At 42.9% G+C, this 20,134-nt stretch overlaps 1 protein-coding gene across 2 annotated transcripts in view; it reads left to right on the top strand.

Annotated features, from left to right (window-relative positions):
- PKP2 (plakophilin 2) overlaps positions 1–20,134 on the top strand; it is a 468,963-nt gene that overhangs the window by 90,406 nt on the left and 358,423 nt on the right. For both annotated transcript variants that reach the window (XM_069228624.1, XM_069228623.1), the window contains exon 3: positions 6,610–7,289. In XM_069228624.1, coding sequence (XP_069084725.1) covers positions 6,610–7,289 — 680 coding nt within the window. The remainder of the gene's footprint in view (positions 1–6,609; positions 7,290–20,134) is intronic.

The raw sequence follows: 20,134 nt of genomic DNA, 5'->3' as shown, positions 1-20,134 counted from the left end.
TTGGGTGTGGGAGGAATGTGCTCAGCAAAGTGGCGATCTTTCAATCTAGTCACATCCTCCACCACTGCTTCTCTAGGAACTCTGGCCTGTTCCACCACAATAAGGCTCTCTATCACTGACTCCTGAAATTTCACAAATGTCATCTTTGACTCTGGAGACCTATCCCTAAACACAATAAAAGCATTGAAGGTTGCTAAGTGGAAGAGGTGAAGTGCTAACTTCTTATACCAAACGTAAGACTTACGAATAGCAGTATAAGGTTCCAACCTCTGGTCAACTCTATCTACACCTCCCATGTGCTTATTATAATCTAAAATGCACACAGGTTTGCGCACTTCAGCAACATGGCCCCAAACAGTCACGGGGGAAGTACTCTCATCATGGATGGTACTTAGCATGTAGACATCCCTCTTGTCTGAAAATTTCAAAGCTAGCAGCTCCTCGTTCCGCAAGGCACAGCACTGTCCCCTCTCAAGTTTTTTACAGACAAGCTCCCTTGGATAGCCTTTCCGGTTAGAACGGATTGTGCCACAAGCAACTGTGTCCACTCTAAACAATTCCTTGAACAACTGCACACCAGTGTAGAAGTTATCTACATACAAATGGTGACCTTTGTTGAACAGTCGTCTACCAAGATCCCACACAATTTTCTCAGTAACTCCAAAAGTGGGAGGACAACCAGGGGGGGTCAATATTGGAATCCCTACCAGTGTACACACAGAAACTATACACATATCCCGTCCTACTTTCAGACAGCATATATAATTCAATTCCATATCGTGCCCTTTTGCTAGGAATGTACTGCCTAAAAACCAAACGACCCTTGAAGAGGACCAAAGACTCGTCCACACTTAACTCTTTGCCTGGAACATAGACCTCCAAAAACCGATCTACAAAATGATCAAGGACAGGCCTAACCTTAAAAAGACGGTCAGAATCTGGGTGATCTCGTGGCAAGGCTAATGCATTGTCAACAAAATGCAGCATCCTAAGAAGAAGCAAATACCGATTACGACTCATGGTCACAGGAAATATAGCTGTTGCCATCAAGGGACTAGTAGACCAATAAGAAGCCAGTGACGGCTTCCTTATCAACCTCATCAAAAAAGTCAAACCCAAAAACTTTTTTATCTCCTCCAAATTTGTGGGAATCCACTGGGCAGCTCTAGAGTGTGGCCTAAGTCTAGCAGCGTTGTCCCTCAAATGCTGCTCCGCATACAAATTAGTCTGCTCAACAATCTCTTCCAAAAACATATCATCCATGAATAACTCAAAGAAATTGATAGGCAAAAAGTTCTCTGTATTGGCGTTACACCCCGGGACACCAGTAAAGGCAGGCAACTCTGGCTGCTCCATGTTTGGGGCAACCCAGACATCAGGTCTTATAACGGGAAACATTTCAGCCCCAGGTTGCTGCACTATTGGCACATCAATGTCCTCCTCTAAAACAGGCCCTTCATCTGCACTGAGTGTGGCTTCATCATCAGAAGATTCTGAAACATCACTGCCAGAATCTCGGACTTCCTCCTCTGCCTCAGATGCAGAGTCCGTCTCATAGTCATTATCAGACTGTGACTCAAAAAGCATACCAACCACCTGCTGAGCGGTCATCCTGCGGCTAGCCATGATCTCTCCTGCTAAAATTAACTGGACAAATTCACCACCAACAACCAGCACTGTGTAAGACAAGTAACAAAGTGTAGCTTTGTTAGTAAGAGTTATAAACTCAAAAACTATACCGCTCACTTGCCTGAGAAAGCTTGATTCACCAGCAACTACACAGCAATCACCAATGATATCCCACTAAAAAGAAAGAAAGAAAGGCAAATAAGACAAAACAAATATCATTGTGCACAAACCTAAGGACAATTTCACACACAATCCTGCATTTAGTACATCCCCTACAAACATGTCATTCATGCATGGCAAAAATACTCCTTTGGAGTAAATTGTTTTTACTTACCTAAAACATGCAACTGCAAACTGCAGGTCAACCACCGCCAAAACTGCAAGGAGCCACAGCAAATAAAGCAAAGACTCTGAACTAGAACAAAAAGGAGATTTTTTTTTTTTTAATCACAAATGCAAAGACTTCATCAGTTGACAAACACCCCACCATCAAACATCTAGAAATTGGTGCCTAAGTGGATTCTGCCATAGGGGCAGATGGGCCTACTAAAAAAATAGGCCTGTCTGCCCCAAGGAAGCCAGAAAATACCTTTAGTAGTGTGTCCCTATGGAGAGCGACCCTTGCCAAAGGGGACAGCCCTCAAACAAAAAAAAAAAACACACACAACGCTATCCCTGGTGCCTAAGTGGCTTCTGCCCCCCTTGGGGGCAGGTGGGCCTAAGAAAATAGGCCCATCTGCCCCCAGGGGGTGTAGAAATGGCCAACGGGTCAATGCCCCCCTTGGGGGGGGGGCGCCCCGTGACCAAGGGGACGCCCCCCCACAAAAATAAACAAATAAAAAAAAATCCCTGGCATTCTAGTGGTTTCTGCCCCCCTTGGGGGCAGACCAGGCTAAAAATAATAGGCTGATCTGTCTCCAAGGGGTGCAGAAATGGCCTGGGTACATGTGCCCCCAAAGTGGGGGGCGACCCTTGCCCAAGGCCCCCCCCCATCCACTAACACACACACACACACACACACTATCCCTGGTGTCTAAGTGGCTTCTGCCCCCCCTTGGGGGCAGGTGGGCCTAACAAAATAGGCCCATCTGCCCCCAGGGGGTGTAGAAATGGCCAACAGGTCAATGCCCCCCTTGGGGGGGCGCCCCGTGACCAAGGGGACGCCCCCCCCACAAAAATAAACAAATAAAAAACAATCCCTGGCGTTCTAGTGGTTTCTGCCCCCCTTGGGGGCAGACCAGCCTAAAAATAATAGGCTGATCTGTCTCCAAGGGGTGCAGAAATGGCCTGGGTACATGTTCCCCCAAAGTGGGGGGCGACCCTTGCCCAAGGCCCCCCCATCCACTAACACACACACACACACACACACTCTCTATCTCTATCTCTATCTCTATCCCTGGTGTCTAAGTGGCTTCTGCCCCCCTTGGGGGCAGGTGGGCCTAACAAAATAGGCCCATCTGCCCCCAAGGGGGGCAGAAATGGCCAACAGGTCAATGCCCCCCTTGGGGGGGGTGCCCCGTGACCAAGGGGACGCCCCCCCCACAAAAATAAACAAATTTAAAAAATCCCTGGCGTTCAAGTGGTTTCTGCCCCCCTTGGGGGCAGATCAGCCTAAAAATAATAGGCTGATCTGTCTCCAAGGGGTGCAGAAATGGCCTGGGTACATGTGCCCCCAAAGTGGGGGGCGACCCTTGCCCAAGGCCCCCACCCCCCCATCCACTAACACACACACACACACACACACACTATCCCTGGTGTCTAAGTGGCTTCTGCCCCCCTTGGGGGCAGGTGGGCCTAAAAAAATAGGCCCATCTGCCCCCAAAGGGGGCAGAAATGGCCAACAGGTCAATGCCCCCCTTGGGGGGGTGCCCCGTGACCAAGGGGACGCCCCCCCCCCAAAATAAACAAATTAAAAAAATCCCTGGCGTTCAAGTGATTTCTGCCCCCCTTGGGGGCAGATCAGCCTAAAAATAATAGGCTGATCTGTCCCCAAGGGGGGCAGAAATGGCCCTAAAAGACATGCCCCCCAAAGGGGAGCGACCCTTGCCCAAGGGGCCGCCCCCCCCATCCACTACACACACAATCCCTGGTGCCTAAGTGGCTTCTGCCCGTCTTGGGGGCAGATGGACCTAAAAAAAAAATAGGCCGATCTGCCCCCAATGGGGGCAGAAAAGGCCATCAGTTCTATGCCCCCTTGGGGGGGTGCCCCTTGCCCAAGGGGGCACCCCCCCACATAAATAAACAAATATATAAAAATCCCTGGTGATCTAGTGTTTTCTAGTAGGCCAATCTGCCCCCAAGGGGGGCAGAAATGGCCGTCAATAATTGCCCCCACAAGGGGAGCGACCCTTGCCCAAGGGGCCGCTCCCCGCAAGTCACAAACACCTAAACAAATAAAAAAATAAAAAATCCCGGTTGTCTAGTGGGCATTCAATGCGATCGGGCAGCAGGAATGCTCAAAGAGACACCGGGGGAAAGGAAAAGCCTTTCCTTTCCCCCGGTGCCTCTTTAGCCCAAACCCCCCCACCCACCGGGAAGAGGAACTCACCTCTTCTCCGCTCGCCGCACAGGAAGCAAATGGCTTCCTGTGCGGCGAGATCCCCATAATGAAGTCAGCGCGCAATTGCGCGCTGACGTCATTATGCGGGGGGTGGAGGGGGCACACAGAGGGAGCAAGAGCGCTCCCTCTGGGCTGTGTGCCGAGGACGTAGTGGTTACGTCCTCGGCACAGCAGCACTGTGCCGAAGGACGTAACCACTATAGCCTCGGCACAGAAGGGGTTAATGAATCCTGCGTTTTTATTTGGGTGGAAGCGCCAAAGCCTTTCTAGAAGCAAGATGGAATGAGAAGGTAGGGTCTGCTACAAATAGTTTGAACTAAACCGCTAATGTTTAGTGATTACCCTCCTACCCTCAGTCAGGTACGATGTTATTAGTCTTGAATGCCAAGAGGGGGACCTTTGCTCTAATTGTTGAAATTCACAGTTGGACATGTATTTTGCAATTTGTGGAGTTTCTGAAGCAATGAAACATCGGGTGAACATTTTGGGCCTGGTTCAGAAAGGTAACTTACACTTTTGAATAATTTACACTTTTGATTAAGAATGCTACTTTTTGGCTATTCACAAAATCTGAATGTAAATTCACCCCAAATATGCAATTTACACGTCCCCACCAAACTGAATGGCTTGGGTGTGATTCACACACTGCAGGTACTATTCACAAGGGCAATTTACACATTTGAGTAATTTGCATGTGTAATTCACTCTTACAGCTGGAGTTACTCTTACACTTGCAGTTTGTGGATAACCCCCAAGTCCTTCAGTTTGGTGGCGAAATGCAAGTTATGGATACTGATAAAGAAATGTGTGCCACTAGCACCATCTCTAAAGGGTACTTTCCATTTTGAATTTCCCATGACTGCACAGCTAGAGTATTTCCCATAAAAGTACTCTCTAACATTGTTGCTACTTTTACTGTCATAGAAGCACTGGCTGTTAGAGCAACACTCTTTAGTGAAAGTGGAAGGAAGGTGGGCTGTCCCACACTACAAATTCTTATAGTTGATTTGACATGACACCCAAAACCCAAGTGCTTGTTTCCAGGCCGCTATTTTATTGACCTCTGGGTAACCTTGATTCTTAGAAGCAAAGCAACGTGGAGAATGTAACTGGAGCAATGTCCTCAGAAATAAACTCAGACTCCTAGGCAAATATAATGTATGTTATTCGCAGTGGGCAATTATTTTCCCAGAAATTGAAAATGGAGAATTTGTAGTCTGCTTGCTGAGTGAAATTCAGTTTGTGAAAATGAACAATCGCTTTCCACGGCCTCACAAAGGAATGATGTAATTTTAATGTCCAATCACAGAAAAGATATGTGCCTCTCTTTGCAAAGAGGGGTCTGATACCTACAGCAGTTCAGATTGGCTGCTAGCAGCTACTCACCTTATTTTGCTGTTAGTAAAGAGTTTTTTCCCATGCTGTTATCAAACTTGTTTATTGACCTTGGCGAGCCACGTGATTAATAGAGTGAGTTAAGTGGCACATACCATAACTGGAGAATTTCAGAGCTATTTCTGATTTGTGGCCACTGAACCATAAATAACCTTTAACTGAGGATTTTTCACTGAATTTCCTTTTTATTTATTTTTATTTTTTATTTACTGCATCCACCTGCCAGTTACTCGTTCTGCCCTGTGTACAGCCTTGGGCAGTGTGGGTTGGCCTCAAGAATTGGCCTTTAGCCAGGACCAGCAGCCAACCACCTCAGCACACTACCTGGGCTTTCAGCCAGCCACAGCCTTAATTGTTTTATTTTTTATATAAGTAAAAAAACATGCATGGTGCGGTATGCGCATGTACACATGACGCTGAGGTTGGCATTTTTTTTGTTTAAGATGAGGCCATTCATTATGGACGCAAGCACTGGCTAAGCAAACGTTTTTGTTAACGGTTGGCTAGCATCTTGAAAAGTGAGACCGCAAACCCCCACCCCACCCCTCATCTTAAATTTCTAGTCCCCTGGATGGAACGTAAATAGATTTGGCCTACTAGACCTTAACTAAATGTTAAGTAAGTGCAATATTTGGTGCTGATCCATCTGGGGAGAGAGGGCAATCTTATTGGCAAATGGAAACATCACTTTTCAATGAAAGGTGTGGCTGAACCATAATCCTGTGGGGGTAGTGGGTGCTGTTTAATTACTGTGTAGTAATAAAACTGTGAAGAAAGGGTCACAAACAGCACAAGTAGCAGCAAACCAGTATGCTATATATGTGATTTTTAGTCAGTCTTTGATATCTTTTTTTTATTGATGTCAGCGTTGTAAGTTGCCTTTCCAGAGTGTATCGTGTCACAGTTGACACTGACCTGCCATTGTGGCCACGGCTTGTACTTTAGTAGTTAATGAAACATATTCATGTGCATTCAGCATACCAATATTGTTAAACACTGTTTAACGTTGTCTCTTCTTTTTACAGGAATACAGTTTCCCAGGATATGGAAATGGCTGGGCAGGAGGAACAACTTTACATAGTGCGTACAGGTCAATGGAGGGCAAATCTCAGGGACAACCTTTGATTAGACGAGAGATTTCACCTGAGCGTTACCCCATAGTGGCTGAAAACGGTTATAGAGGTACTCTGTCAACAAGCCAGAAATTCCTCGAAAGTAGGAAGACCATGAGCGCCCCGCGGTATGCCCGTTCTGATATTGCTGGTCTTAATTTACACCAAGGACAGCACAGTGCATACAAAAGGCAATTCCATGTTGGGTCTACAAGGAATTCCATGCTTGTCAGCAGCCTTCCCTCCAGTCCAATTGGACTTGTTTATCAACCAGCTGGAAACAGTCGCAGTATGAACAGCCTAATTGAAAAAGAGCACTACATTTCTTCAATGGGTGCTGTGGGACAGGCACAAATCGTGCCACAAACACCAGTTGTGCCCAATAACCAACAATATGTGAGGTCTACCTGGAACCAGAATACAGTGAAAACCACATTTGTTGATCATGATTCTTCTCAGCATGCTTCTTTGGCAAGCGGAGGTGTTGAGACGGGTGTAAAGAAAACCTTCATAACCGCAGCTACGGCAGCAGCAAGTGGAAGTGGCAATCTTGTGACACCAAAAAGGGTTGGACAGAGTGGATCTCAAGTCGGGTAAGAATTTTATTTTAGCAAGAAAGGGCGAGTCTGGTTGGTTATATGTGTTTATTATTAGTACGAGGTAAAAACGTAATGTAAGAAAATGCTCAAATATATATTTTCTTCACCTTGGCCAGCTACATTGAAGAGAGCGACCGTCCTGTAATTTTTCTGCTGTGTGCCACTAAATCCTGGGAACAAATCTTCTTGTAAAGAATACATCCACAGTTTAATCCAAAGCATCTCCTATCTACAGGTCCACTTTGTCACCTTCTGGTCTTTTGTGAGATTTAAGCACAGTGTATACTGTAGTCCTGCTCGCACTTCACTACCTGTACCTGTGAGGACAAAAAAGTAAGAGCCATTGTGGCTGAAACCCCAAGAAAAAGTATTAATCAGGCTTTTAGTGCATTATATCAGAGGCAAAAGCAATTCTGTTTTTTTTATAATTTTTATTGCATTATTTTTATTGACAACAAAACAAGCCAAATCACATAGTAAGGCACATTGTAGCACCTTCTATTCGTACTCCACACTGTATCACTTGTCCTTCAAGTGATGGAGTAGAAGCGATTACCTTCTGGCCTTCTCTGGTCCTCCTCTTGCGATCAAGTAAATACTATTTTCAGTGTTGTTTGGCACCAAACCATTAAACCAGTTTAATAAAGTCCTTTCCTATCACTGCCTCCATGTCACCACTATAGCTTGTCATTCGTATTTTGACTCAAGGAAACGAAAACCGCCCCCTGTGTAACGCAACCTGCAGAGAAATGCCACTGAGCAATTAGGAATACAAAAGAAGCATGTGGATGTGTCCCAGTCCACTTTCCCCAGTTATCCCACGTATAAATCTAATTTAACAACTTGGAGTCAAAGGGTGTGCTGTGATTCAACTCCTATAATGCTGCCAAACCCACACATGTTTCTTTCAGAGCGAATATGCAGTGCCTTACTAGCCGTAGATTGTTTCATATCTCTAGTCTTGTGTTCCTATCCCTCCAACATTTAACTCTGTGGTGCTGTATTTACAAGAACTAGAATGTCAGTAGCCCATATTAACCTCTTAGTAACTACAGTATAGTAAAGATATGAAGAGCTTGGAAATAACTTCCCTGTTTCTACAGCAATTTCACTCTTAAGTACTATGTTCTGTACTGGAATTTATGTAAGAGTGACACGCTGAGCTACGTTGGCCTTTTAAAATAAAAATGAATGTGTTTGCTGTTAACGTCGCTTGCCTTTTGACTAGAAACATGACTGCCATGAAACGTTTGTCAGTTTGGTTCGAGTAAAGTTCCTCTTTTAGGTTCCTTATTAAAATAATGATTTATTTCAAAATATTACATTTCTGGTTTAAATTATTTCAAACCGTATACTTTTCTCATATTGCCTATTGGCCTGATTTAGGAAATAGTCATGCTTCTGTGGGACGTGCAGACTAGGACCGAGTGTCTCTGTTCTGCAGCTGCTATATCTAATTCAACAAAGTAAGAATTCAACCGATTACATATTTTTTTCCGTTGGGAGTGAACACTAGGTGAGTTTTCAGTGCATTGTATCTGAAATTATTTATCTCTTGTTCGCTATAAAAATTACTTTTATTATAGACTTAGCAAATATCAAAATTAGAAGTCTTCTCTGGAGAACAAAAAAATAGAGTGCATAAAGGTTAGAAGAAAAGGAATGCAAATTTGCAGTGTTTGTGTCTGGCGTGCCAACCAAAAACAATATAGTGCTGGTAGAAAACACATTAATAAAATGTATTGAAAATATTCATTCATTTGCCACACATGCCTCTTCCGTTTGGGGATTTTGTACATGCTACAAAACAGGTCTGGGGAGAAGACCCATGCATGTCTGCCTTTACTGATTGATGGTGGTATCACTTACCTTTCACTGGCTTCCTTTTCTTTACTTAGAATTGTACTCTTCCTATAGCCTCCATTTAGTTAAAGCAGATTGTCAAGGGGTCTGTGTCCATTCCTGCCACTGCTCTTTAAAAAGAGCATGGTCCTAGTGCACAAATGGTGCCGTCTGTGCTGAAATCTCGAGGGCGGCACCTTGGAATTAAGGTGAGGGGACCTCCACGTCTCCGCCTGCGTAGGGTTTTGAAAGAAAATGTCAACAGTGCTTTCTTTTCTAATGAGCCATGATGGTTCGGTCATCTGACCATGCCAGGCCAACTGGGATTTCCGTTTGTATTTTGTGAGATAGCCTGCATTCAGTATCACCCTTGTGTCCACATCCCTTTCACCTTCTTCACAACATCTACAAATTCCATCTCTTCTCGTTGTGCTCTGCTATGCATCACCCGTTGTTACCTTCTGACTTTGCTTTTACAGCAGACTTTTCTACTAATTTGCTGCCTTTGCCCCGATTTTACTATGTACCATCATTTATTTAGTCGCAGAAGAGCCTAGATTCCCTGCATTGATCGGTCCTGTCACCACACTGGTCTCTCCCACACAGATTCAATTATTCACCCTCACACAATTCATCTAGATGGTGATGCAACACCTTAGTGGGGCAGTGCCAGAGACCACTGTGGGTGAACATTTGATATTTTGACACTTTTAATTTGCTTGATAATTCTGGCTTGATAGCTCAGCTGTCACCTTATTGATTATCTAAAAAAGAGCTTCAAGAAGCACTAATAAGAGAAGGGCTTTGGCTCAACCCACATTTTGATAACCTTAAAAACAGTAGTTGATTGGTCAGAAGTTATGTTAGTCCACTTCTAGCATAGTTCCATTGTTTTGCTAGGTCACCAGGCTGTGTATCGCATGCTGCTCTGGTACCTTGTAAACAAGGAACGAGACCTGTTACTGCTGGACAAGGTAGATATTTTGTTTTTATTTTATGACGGTGATGTGGTGTCCTAGAGGTGGCATTTATTAAGCATTTCTTGAAAATTGAGAACGTGTTATCTGGGTGTGTTGGTGCATGTGTCTCTCTGCCTTCTTTTCTATAAACTATTTCTCCATTGTTTTCCATTCAGATAACCAGTGCAGGTATTCAGTACTATATTGAATTAGTTGGCGTCCTTTGGTTTAAATATCTTTAGTACATTAATTTACTCTTTAGTTTTTCAGACAGTAAAATGCCTGTGTGCAATACAAATATATAACTTTAAAATTCGGAGTCTCCTTGGAAGGAGGAAGGGAGGCAAATATCATTGTAATCTCGGCTTGGTGTACTTGTCACTTAGGCGTTCTTGTGTAGCTCTTTTCTGAGTTGGCAGATGTTCCCCTCCCAACATTCTTCCATATTGCCACCTACAGCTGATTTCCATAAGGGGGCCCCAGCTGCTTTTTGTCACCTCCCTGCAGTCTCTAGTCCTGGACGGGGCAAATCTCTTGCACATTCTCCTCAACACGCATATCAATTAACATGTACCATGCGCTGCCAAAGTAAGTTTTTCTCGTTTCCCTCTTTCCTTCCATATGTGACAGTGTGCTCTCATCTCCGGAGTATTTGATTACTTCTTTTTACCACGTTTAACAATGTTCATTGTGCTCACACTAGCGCCCTATGTCAGGCTCCCGCAAAAGCACTTAGTGGCGGCAGCTTACACACTGTCCTGGCTGACCATGCGCATCATGCAATCTGTGTCATTGTCCACATGCCGTAGCCCGGAAGAGCCAAATCTAGAATGTCGTCTCCTACTCTGATTTTTCTTTATTAAAGTGTTAGCGGTTCTCAGTGTGCTAACTGGCAGCAGTCATTCCTGTTCTGAATCCTGCGCATGGTCAGAGCCTGGGTACAATTCCTCTTCTGTTGTATCCTTCTGATCCATCATAGCGTTTTTTATTTCAGATCATTGTAGCAGTGGCCACTGGCCTCTCTCTAGTTTTGTCTCCTGTTGTGTTAGTCTTCCTGGTTGCTCTCTTTTAGGTTGTGGTCTTTCTTGCCTGTGCCATCCATTTTTGCATTCCTTGTGAGATCTGTCTTTTCTTGAAACGTAGGTGTCTAGGCAGTTCCTACGATCCGGAAATTAAGTATCTAGTCTTACTCTACCCTTTTCTTTAGCTTTGCTGGGAACAGGAGCTTGCATTTCACTTCCGCTCTCTTTCTCTCAAACCCATTATTTTATCGACAGTATTCTGCTGCAGTGTTCTCCCCTGAGCATATCTAACTCTTACCTGGATTTAGAAGGCCCCCTTTGTCTCAGGTTTGTCTTTGGATGTTGTGGTTGGCCCAGAGCTCCGGCGAGCTCTGTGCTATTCCATCAATACCTATCCACATGTCTCCCTCTGGGCAAAGTCTCACTGATTAATTAAATATAAAGAGAAAAGGTGCCCCCCTAGGACTATTTTCAACTCCTCATGTGTTTTCTGAAAAGGGAGAAAAAACCCAACTGTGTCCAGACGGAGCCTTCTCTACACCCGCCTCCTCCATGCACCCTTTCTGTTTTAATTAACATTTAAGTTGAAAAGAAAACTTCACACGTATTGCCCGGTGGGACACAAAGTTTGTTCATGTGTTTTTGAGTGTGTACTGCCACGGACTTCTAGGAGCGCTGCTGTGTGCTGGTAAGGGGTCTAAATACACCAGCTTAGAGTCAGACAGATGTGGTTCCCTCAGGAGTATCAGTTCTCCAGAGCTCTGTGCCTTAGGGAGTCCCAATGTCAACATGCCTATTTGGTCTGGCAGCATACCTAAACTGGTATCACTATCACCAACAGTACTGCCACCAGTACCGCCGCAACAATGCCACCAGTGCCACCACCACCAATACTACTACTAGTATTACCTCTAACAGTGCCCCTAGTATTGCCACCACTAGTACCACTACTACCAACAGTATCACTGGGACTAGTGCTGGTATCACCAGTACCACCACAACAATACCACCTCCACTATCAATACCACCCTCTTCAACAGTACTACCTCTAATAGTACCATCAGTATCCCTTTCACCACCAGTATCACTAGGATCACTGCTGGTATCCCCCCCACCACCAGTACCACCACACCTAGCAGCTGGCTGTTTATTTAGTGTAGGCAATGCAAAAAAACAATTCCCAGAATACAGGTGCGGCTATCATCCTCTACATCACAGCTGGGGAAGAGGCTAATATCACCCCTTCCTTCATAGTACTCAGATTTCCAGACTCAAGGATGAAGCTGGTGGGTGAGGGGAAAGAGTAGGTTTGGTCCCAACCTCCAATTACTATTGCATTCTGATGCCATATAATATGGCATCTCTCCGGGGTTTAACTATAACTGCTGCGGCAGATACAGTGGCATCATTGTACCCCTATCATGGCTGTCTTTTACTGGGGTACCCTTTTGCCTTGCTCAAATTAGAGCCGTTTGCATCCTTGCAACGCCACTGGTGACTATTAACATTCTGCTAGTGTAAATAGCCTCAAGGCAGCACCTGTGGGAGAATTGTTTAATATTTGTGTAGGCTTTTTCAGTTCCACAAGCTACAATACGTGCAAGTCTGTGACAGGTATGCAACTTTTCAGCCATTGTTTTTTTTTTTTTTTTTTTTTTTTTTTTTTAATAACCGAAACAACCCTGGCCTACCCAGAATACCCTGACATTGTAGCCTTGGCAGGCTAAATGTGTTATATGTCTTCTGTCTCCACTATGGTTGCCCGTCAAGGAAGATCTGTCAACTGGTGTTATTGACAGCCTACCGGAGCCTCGCTCAGTTGTGTAAGTGGGGTTTTTGATGTCACTTTGTTGGGCTGCGATGGCTCAAGTTGTCATTTTGGCCTGGTGGTTTTGGTGTATTTAGTTCATATCTCAAAACTTTTTTAAAGTGTTGAGTTGTAGTGCTGTGAAATCACGTTTGGTTCATAGCTATTTGCAGAGTTTCCTGGTTTGTTACATCCATGTGGATGATATATTCCAACAGGTCCAAGTGGGCCGGATTCTTCCTATTTTTTTTCTACAGTATCTTTCGATTGAGATTCGCACTGACCCCATTATTTGTTTTTCCAGTTATAAATTTTGCAAGCATTTCAGTCTGATCCTGTCTTTGTGTTGCAATAACTGGTCTTTTAAGGCCTCTGTTTCTAACTGTATCTTCTTCTCAAATGGTAACACATAGCAGCAGAATGTTCAATTTGTGTTGTATGTCTGTAGCAGCTGTTGACCAAGCATGCATTCACTTGGAACTATAATTTATTTTGTTGTTTTTATACAACATTCACACTGTTCCAAGATTACCTTTGAGCGCCTCAGAGAGGACGAGAGATACAGTATCCTTTGAGACCAGGGAGTTAGAGGGTCATGGTAGTCACTTTTCCGAATATCATCCGAATAGAAAGGTCTAAAACACTTTTCTATATTTTATAAACTCTGACTTTAAGGGGCGCAGAAACAGCAATGAGTTTAAAGGACGGGGAGCACCAGACAGTGTCAGTAGCAAGAGTTGTTGGGAGCCTGCCCTTGGCTAACATTGCCCAGGAATGCGTGGTAGTACTTGATGGTTTTGGGAAGGAAAAGGAGGCTTGTGAAAGGCATAATTAAGCAATGAGAGCAAGTTCTACTGTATTTCCTAAACTTTAAAAATATCAGCAAGCATTTGCAAATACAGCAGGGCTGCTTTTATTGTGCCAACATGCACAAACAGTCTGGCTTCAGTAGCACATTCGAACGAGATCTGATGGTTTGACAATGCTTGTTTGGTGTTTGGCACGTGACAGATTACCAGTATGCACCTACAGCTATGCAGTCACGGTTTCAGATCAATTTTTATTCAATTCACAATGTTTTTAATATATAAAACCACATTTCACATATTTTTAATTCCCAATATTTTCCACCATCGTGGTCCTTGTCTACTGCACCTCCGTTGAGGCCTCCAGCCTTGCTCTTTTTTAGGAATATCCATTCCTTGCTGGCACCCACAAATTTGTGTGGCTGAAAATCCTTTCATCCTGTCCACGTCTGTCTACCATGCCAGGTCCTTACAAAGCCTCTTCTTGAGCTGATGACACAGAGCCTCTAATATCCAGTGGTAGCAAAATTAAATAATCAGTACTTGGCACCGAGCTTTCTGGCATTTGCCAAGTCTCAGTCAGATTAAAATACACCAGGGAAGCCTCTTAAATATACTTTTTTTTGAGTGGCAGGTATCATTCTAGGTAAAATGCCTATCCCAGATATCAGAGCGAATATTGTCATAACAAACTTTCATCTGCATGGACTTTAGGAATACATTTTAATTACATCCGTGGAATAAGATGTTGCCTGTGCCTGTGGATTATGCCTCTAAAGGTTAGCTCCTCTTAGAGAGAGCTGGGGTGACTTTAGTGCACTACCATGTCTTTTGACTGTCAGACGTGTCCATAAAAGCAGCGTTTCCTTTGTCATCAAACCCCAGACTGAAAGAAGGGCTCCTAATATTAAATTAGAAGCTCTGCTCTGAGTGTATTCACCATCGTACTAGAGGTAAAAGTCTAATGACCAAGATTTTGCATATTATTTTATAATCTATGTTAAGCATTGACATGGCCCATTGGTCTATAGGTTACCACATCCATATGATTCTTGGCTGTTTTCGGAAGTTCAATAATATAGCCTCTATTAAGATGGTGGGAAGAAGGTAATCTCTCCCTGCTGCATTTTACATCTCGCCTAATTTTAGAGCCAATGTCTCTTTTAAATTAAGCCCAATTGGAGCATGAGCCATCTAATCCAGGAGTTTCCTTTAGCCATATCTTTAATTGTGACCGTGAATTCTTCCTTGGTATTGATCTCCCCTAATGTCTCTGTCCTTATTGTTGTTAGTGTTGCAGTATCAAGTTACATATAGCATTATGCGAATGTTCCTTGTATGGCTGCCTGTGAGCGGCCATATCTTGATATTTAGTTCAGACACCCAATATAGGTAATCCTTTCTTCGCTGGGTTCACCAGCTAAGTTAGTAGTCCTCTTTCTTTGTCTTGTTTGTTCATCATGTGTTTTAGTCATAAGCCTTGCAGTAACAGCAAGTAACAGACATGTGTTAAGTGCAGCTTTCACCTGACAGGTATCTTGGCACTATAAACCCTTGTCGGTTCCCAGAAATACAAATTGTCTCCCTTCTACATCAGTACACTCAGGATAATCTAGTTATGCCATACTACTATTTCAGAAAGAACCAGGTTTTTCCTAAAGCCAGAGAGATTTGCGGTTGCTCTGAGGGGAGCAGGGATTTTATTCCACAGTTGGGCTGCCTTTATCTGAAAAGTTCTTTCCCCTACTTTACTTCCCTGAATTTCGGGACACAGACTAAGTTAACCGAAGTAGATCGTAGATTCCTCTGCAGTCTGTAACATTTAAAATACCTTTGTAACAACAGTGGGCCTGTTCTTTTCCAGGCTTTATGGACCATAACCATTGTTTTAAAAACTATCCTCTCCTTAACTGGAAGCCATTGTAGCTCTCTTAGGGCACTGGAGGAGGAATCATTTCTGGATTTATCCAGTGCAAGTTTTGCAGCTATTGTTTGCACTTTATGTAATCTTTTCACTAGGTAATCTGGAGCCCCCAAGCATTCAATTGACAGGTTGAGGTACTTGGTCTAACTGAAAACTGAATTTTTATATTATTCACCCGCCAAAGAGTGGTACTGTCTCCCAAATGATTTCTGACCATGGATTTGCCCAGAAAAATTGAAATTATCTCAAGTAGTTCGAAGTAGCCACAGAAACATTGGCACTGAAATTAGCCTTTATGTGAAACGCAGCAACGAGAGAGGGCCTTCTTCCCACCATTGGTAGAGAGGCTATATTAGTGTCCCTCCCAAAACAGGCAAGGAACCCTAAGGATGTGGAATCCTATTGACACAAGGCAATGGTCAAAAGAAGACGGTAATAAAAGGACATTATATTAAAACTATATTGGGGCTCAGACCCACACTGATACAGAATACAGAAGAACAAGAAAAGGTGGTGTGGGTGATCAAAAACTCAGCCTAGAAAACAAGGCACAGAATACAAAAAAGGGGGACATTCTGGGGACAGACATTGCATGCCAGGGTCCTTTGTGCTTGGAGTATAGTGATTGTTAAGATGGCTGCTGTCATTCTGTTTCTTCCTTGAAGAGCCAATGTTGAACTTGTGGGTTTAAGCACAGGTCACATCTCTGTGAGTACTTATTGGCTGCAGTGCTTCATTTCTCGGAGACTTGATACACTATATAATAGGATGAATGGCCTGCTAGGCTAGTATGCTAAGCACCATTTTTTTTATTTCTTACAATGCTGTCCTTGCACTCATTCAGTTCACTACTGGATGGACAACTAGTTGTCAAAGGGAAGCAGGAAAGAAGGTTTGGAGAATAGTTTTAATACAGTTTTCATTTCTGGAAGTAACAAAGATAATTTCTCAAGTGAAAGAAGAAAACATTTTCTGAGAGTTAAACACACAAAATATAAAGGTTTCTTCAATATAGGGTCTTTTTTATTAAAATGGTCCAACCATCAATGTTCAAATCCAATTATTTAAATCATCAAGGTTGTTGTAATTAAATTATCAATCTATCAAAACAATCTGACATTCAATTACTATGGATAATCAATATTGACAGCCAGTACATGTTTGGCAGTATAATTGTATCTTTAACAGGTTTGATGCTAGACTCATCCTGGACATCTCCTGGCACAGCCACATCTCCTCCCACCTCAGAGACACACACTGGCTCTCAGTCAACAAGCTCATCACATACAAACTCCTGATCCACACCTACAAGGCACTACACAACATAGGACTGACATAACTCAACCACCGCCTCACCTTCTACGTACCCAACAGACAACTCCATTCTTCCCAGCTCGCCCTCGCAGCCATTCCCAAGATCCAAAAAAACACAGCAGGAGGAAGATTCTTCTCCTGCCTCGCAGCCCGGACATGTAACACGCTACCTCTCAAACTCAGACATACCGCATCACTGAAGCAGTTCAGGCAGGACCTCAAGATCTGGCTTTTTGATTGAGCAGCACGCCCACAAACAGCACATTGAGACCCGACCCTACGGGTGGTTAGCTGTACTTTAGAAACTACTGATTGATTTATTGGTTGATGGTTTTGGATTAGGACCTAGTATATAGGAAAGTTGAGATACCTTTATTAAGGGGTTGTAATCAGTAAATCACTTAGTGGTATTGTATGGAGTCAGATTGGGACTGTGCAATTAAAATGATTACAATAGCCTTGTTATGGGATTATGATTTGTAAACAACCTTACCCCTTAGCCCTATTGCTTGTAGCCAGATTGGGAGTGTGCAAAAATTGATTAAGCCCTGAAGAAACACTTATATTGGGAGACACATATTGCCTGTGAAGATATTTATTATCGGTAGCATTTGAACATCACATGGTTTTGATGAATTGCTAATTTAATTTCAGTGACCTTGATGAATTAAATAATTGGAATTGAACATTGGCGTTTGGTCCTTTTGATTAAAAAGTCCCTACTTTGAAGAAGAAATACTTTTATATTTTGTGTGTTTCAATCTCAGAAAATGTTTCCTTCTTTTGTCTGATTATCTTAACTTCACTAGGAAATAGCCAGTGTTTTTGGGGGAGAGTGCCGTGCAATTTCCTTATTACTTATTTGACTTTTTTTCACAGTTCTAGTTTCTCAATTGTATGTATTGTAGTTGTGTTATTTAATAGTACAGCTTGAGTCACCTCCTATTTGTTTTGGCATGGTAAAGTTATACTTCACTAGTCCAGGATATTCCATTTATAGGTTACACCATGAAGGGACAGGACCTATTGGGATGGTCTGCTTATGGAACAGGGATATGGAGAACTTTTGGAATTGTGGTTTTGGTTAGCCAATTATGGTGTTTCAGAAAAAAGGAAAACCAGTTGGCTTGCCTTACGCCTATGCAGGAGAAGAACCCCATAACCAGAACAGTAAAAATAAGCATTTTCAAGGCAATGGGTCTCACGTTTGCTCGAGTTAGAGCTATTGGTGTTATAAATTCCTAACTGGACTTTTCTTGTCACATAAATTGAAAATGAAAAGTAAAACAGTTGAGCGAGTCATTTCAAAGCACCACAGCCGCCATGAGCGTGACCGCAAGAGTTATTGGCTCCCTGCGTGAATGTCTAGAAAAGATTGCAGCTGGGATGAAAGGCAAACTGAAACTGTAGGAGGGGGCCATGTTAGTGCGTCAGACCTTAATAAGTAAACTTACAAGGGGACTCGAATAGGTCGATGAACCTTTTGACTCGCATTTAAGATTTTCTCACCAAAGATTCAGTACATGCAGATCAATAACATCAATAATCAATAGGAGTCAGTAATTATCACATACCATGACCTTTCAGTCATGAATAACCACACCTTTTAGTAAAAGTTAGACTATTTATTTCCCTATATTAACAATGCTAATGTCACGTGAGATAATCTCAAAATCAAATGATAAACATACAGAAACATCACTGGCTGCCCAAAGTGGCGAAAGAAACGCAATTTAATCAAAACTTGAATAGTTACACATTCTAAGGTTACGCTGCGAAGTAATGACAAGAACAACTGCGCAAACGATATCACACACATTTATATTCAACAAAGGAAAGACATCAACTATTACTCCATATAGCAGACTTTCATTAGTGAGGATCCTTCTCTAACACCAGATTAGCATTAGCATGTTGGGCTTCATGCAAAACATTTTAGTCAACACAAAAACATCTAACTATGGCTCTATCAAATTAGTGCGGTTGGTACCTAGAAAGAAAAAGCAAATAGGCATAACAAAGCACATGCGTAACAGTAAACTTCTCCTCAATTAGATCGGCAAGCTAAGATAGCCTTCGTCATCAGGGCATCAGTTTGGTCAGCAAGGCATCAGGATTCCGCATCAAAGTTCAGGAAACACAAAGTCTTTAAGCAATTTGAAAGAATAGAAGTGAACCCTCAAGAAGAAAGGAGAGAATGGTGCATCTCCTCTTGGTGCAGTCCGGCTAAGTTAGATTTCCTAAAATTACTTCCCAAGTCCTTATTGGTCAAGGGATCGCATGTTCACACTTTGTCCAATAAAACTAAAGTATCAGATTTACAGTTTCTAGTAGTACACGGTTCACATGTCGCTGACTGGCTTCTCTTGTAATGTCCTCATCATCTGGCTCGTGAGGTAACAATATTGTTGCAGCTTGTACTCCAGTCAGTGCGGTTATTGTTCTCCTCCTGAGAAAGTCAGTCTTACACATATTACACTTAAAATTTGACATTTTACAAGAACAGCATCTTCTAGCAAGCAGGTCCCATGAGAAAGACTTTTAGCTACAAGCACATTTGGTCACCACAGTGGAATATCACAATTTAAGTCTCTAAGCAAACATTTTATTAATCGGTTTAGAAATACAGCTTGACATGAGGCCCTGCAACTAGGCCAAGACCTCCGCTAAGTTAAGGCCTTCAGTTAATAAAGCTAATACATAATGCATAACCCTTAATATGACATATTACTACATTAATCAAACATAAGCTACATACTTCATAATAATACGCCATTAATAGGTACACTCCGGGAACATTGGCGGCCACTCACATGGGCACATCTTCAAATGCGTGCATTATTTTTCTCTATATTAATACATTTTCTATGTGCATCCATTACTCAGAATATATGAATATTCATTAACATTTTTATTAAACACCTGCTTTAGCAGCCATCACACGCTGTAACAGGAGAAAGCGTGATGTAGTGTGATGGCCAACAAAAATGTTCACTTAGTGAAATCGCCTGGAAGTGAACTCCGCACAGAAAGGAGGGACATTTCACAAAATGCACCAGTAAAAATGGAGCATTTGAGACAAGCACAACAATGAATGCATAGCAGTAGTGGGCGTGATTAAAAGCCCACTGGGAGATTACAACAGGCCAAGGCGCTTGTATGCTC

Source organism: Pleurodeles waltl, chromosome 4_1 (genome assembly GCF_031143425.1).
Source record: "Pleurodeles waltl isolate 20211129_DDA chromosome 4_1, aPleWal1.hap1.20221129, whole genome shotgun sequence".
In the NCBI taxonomy this organism is placed as follows: domain Eukaryota; kingdom Metazoa; phylum Chordata; class Amphibia; order Caudata; family Salamandridae; genus Pleurodeles; species Pleurodeles waltl.
Note: the sequence above shows the minus strand (reverse complement) of the source record. Positions and strands in the feature narration are given on the sequence as shown.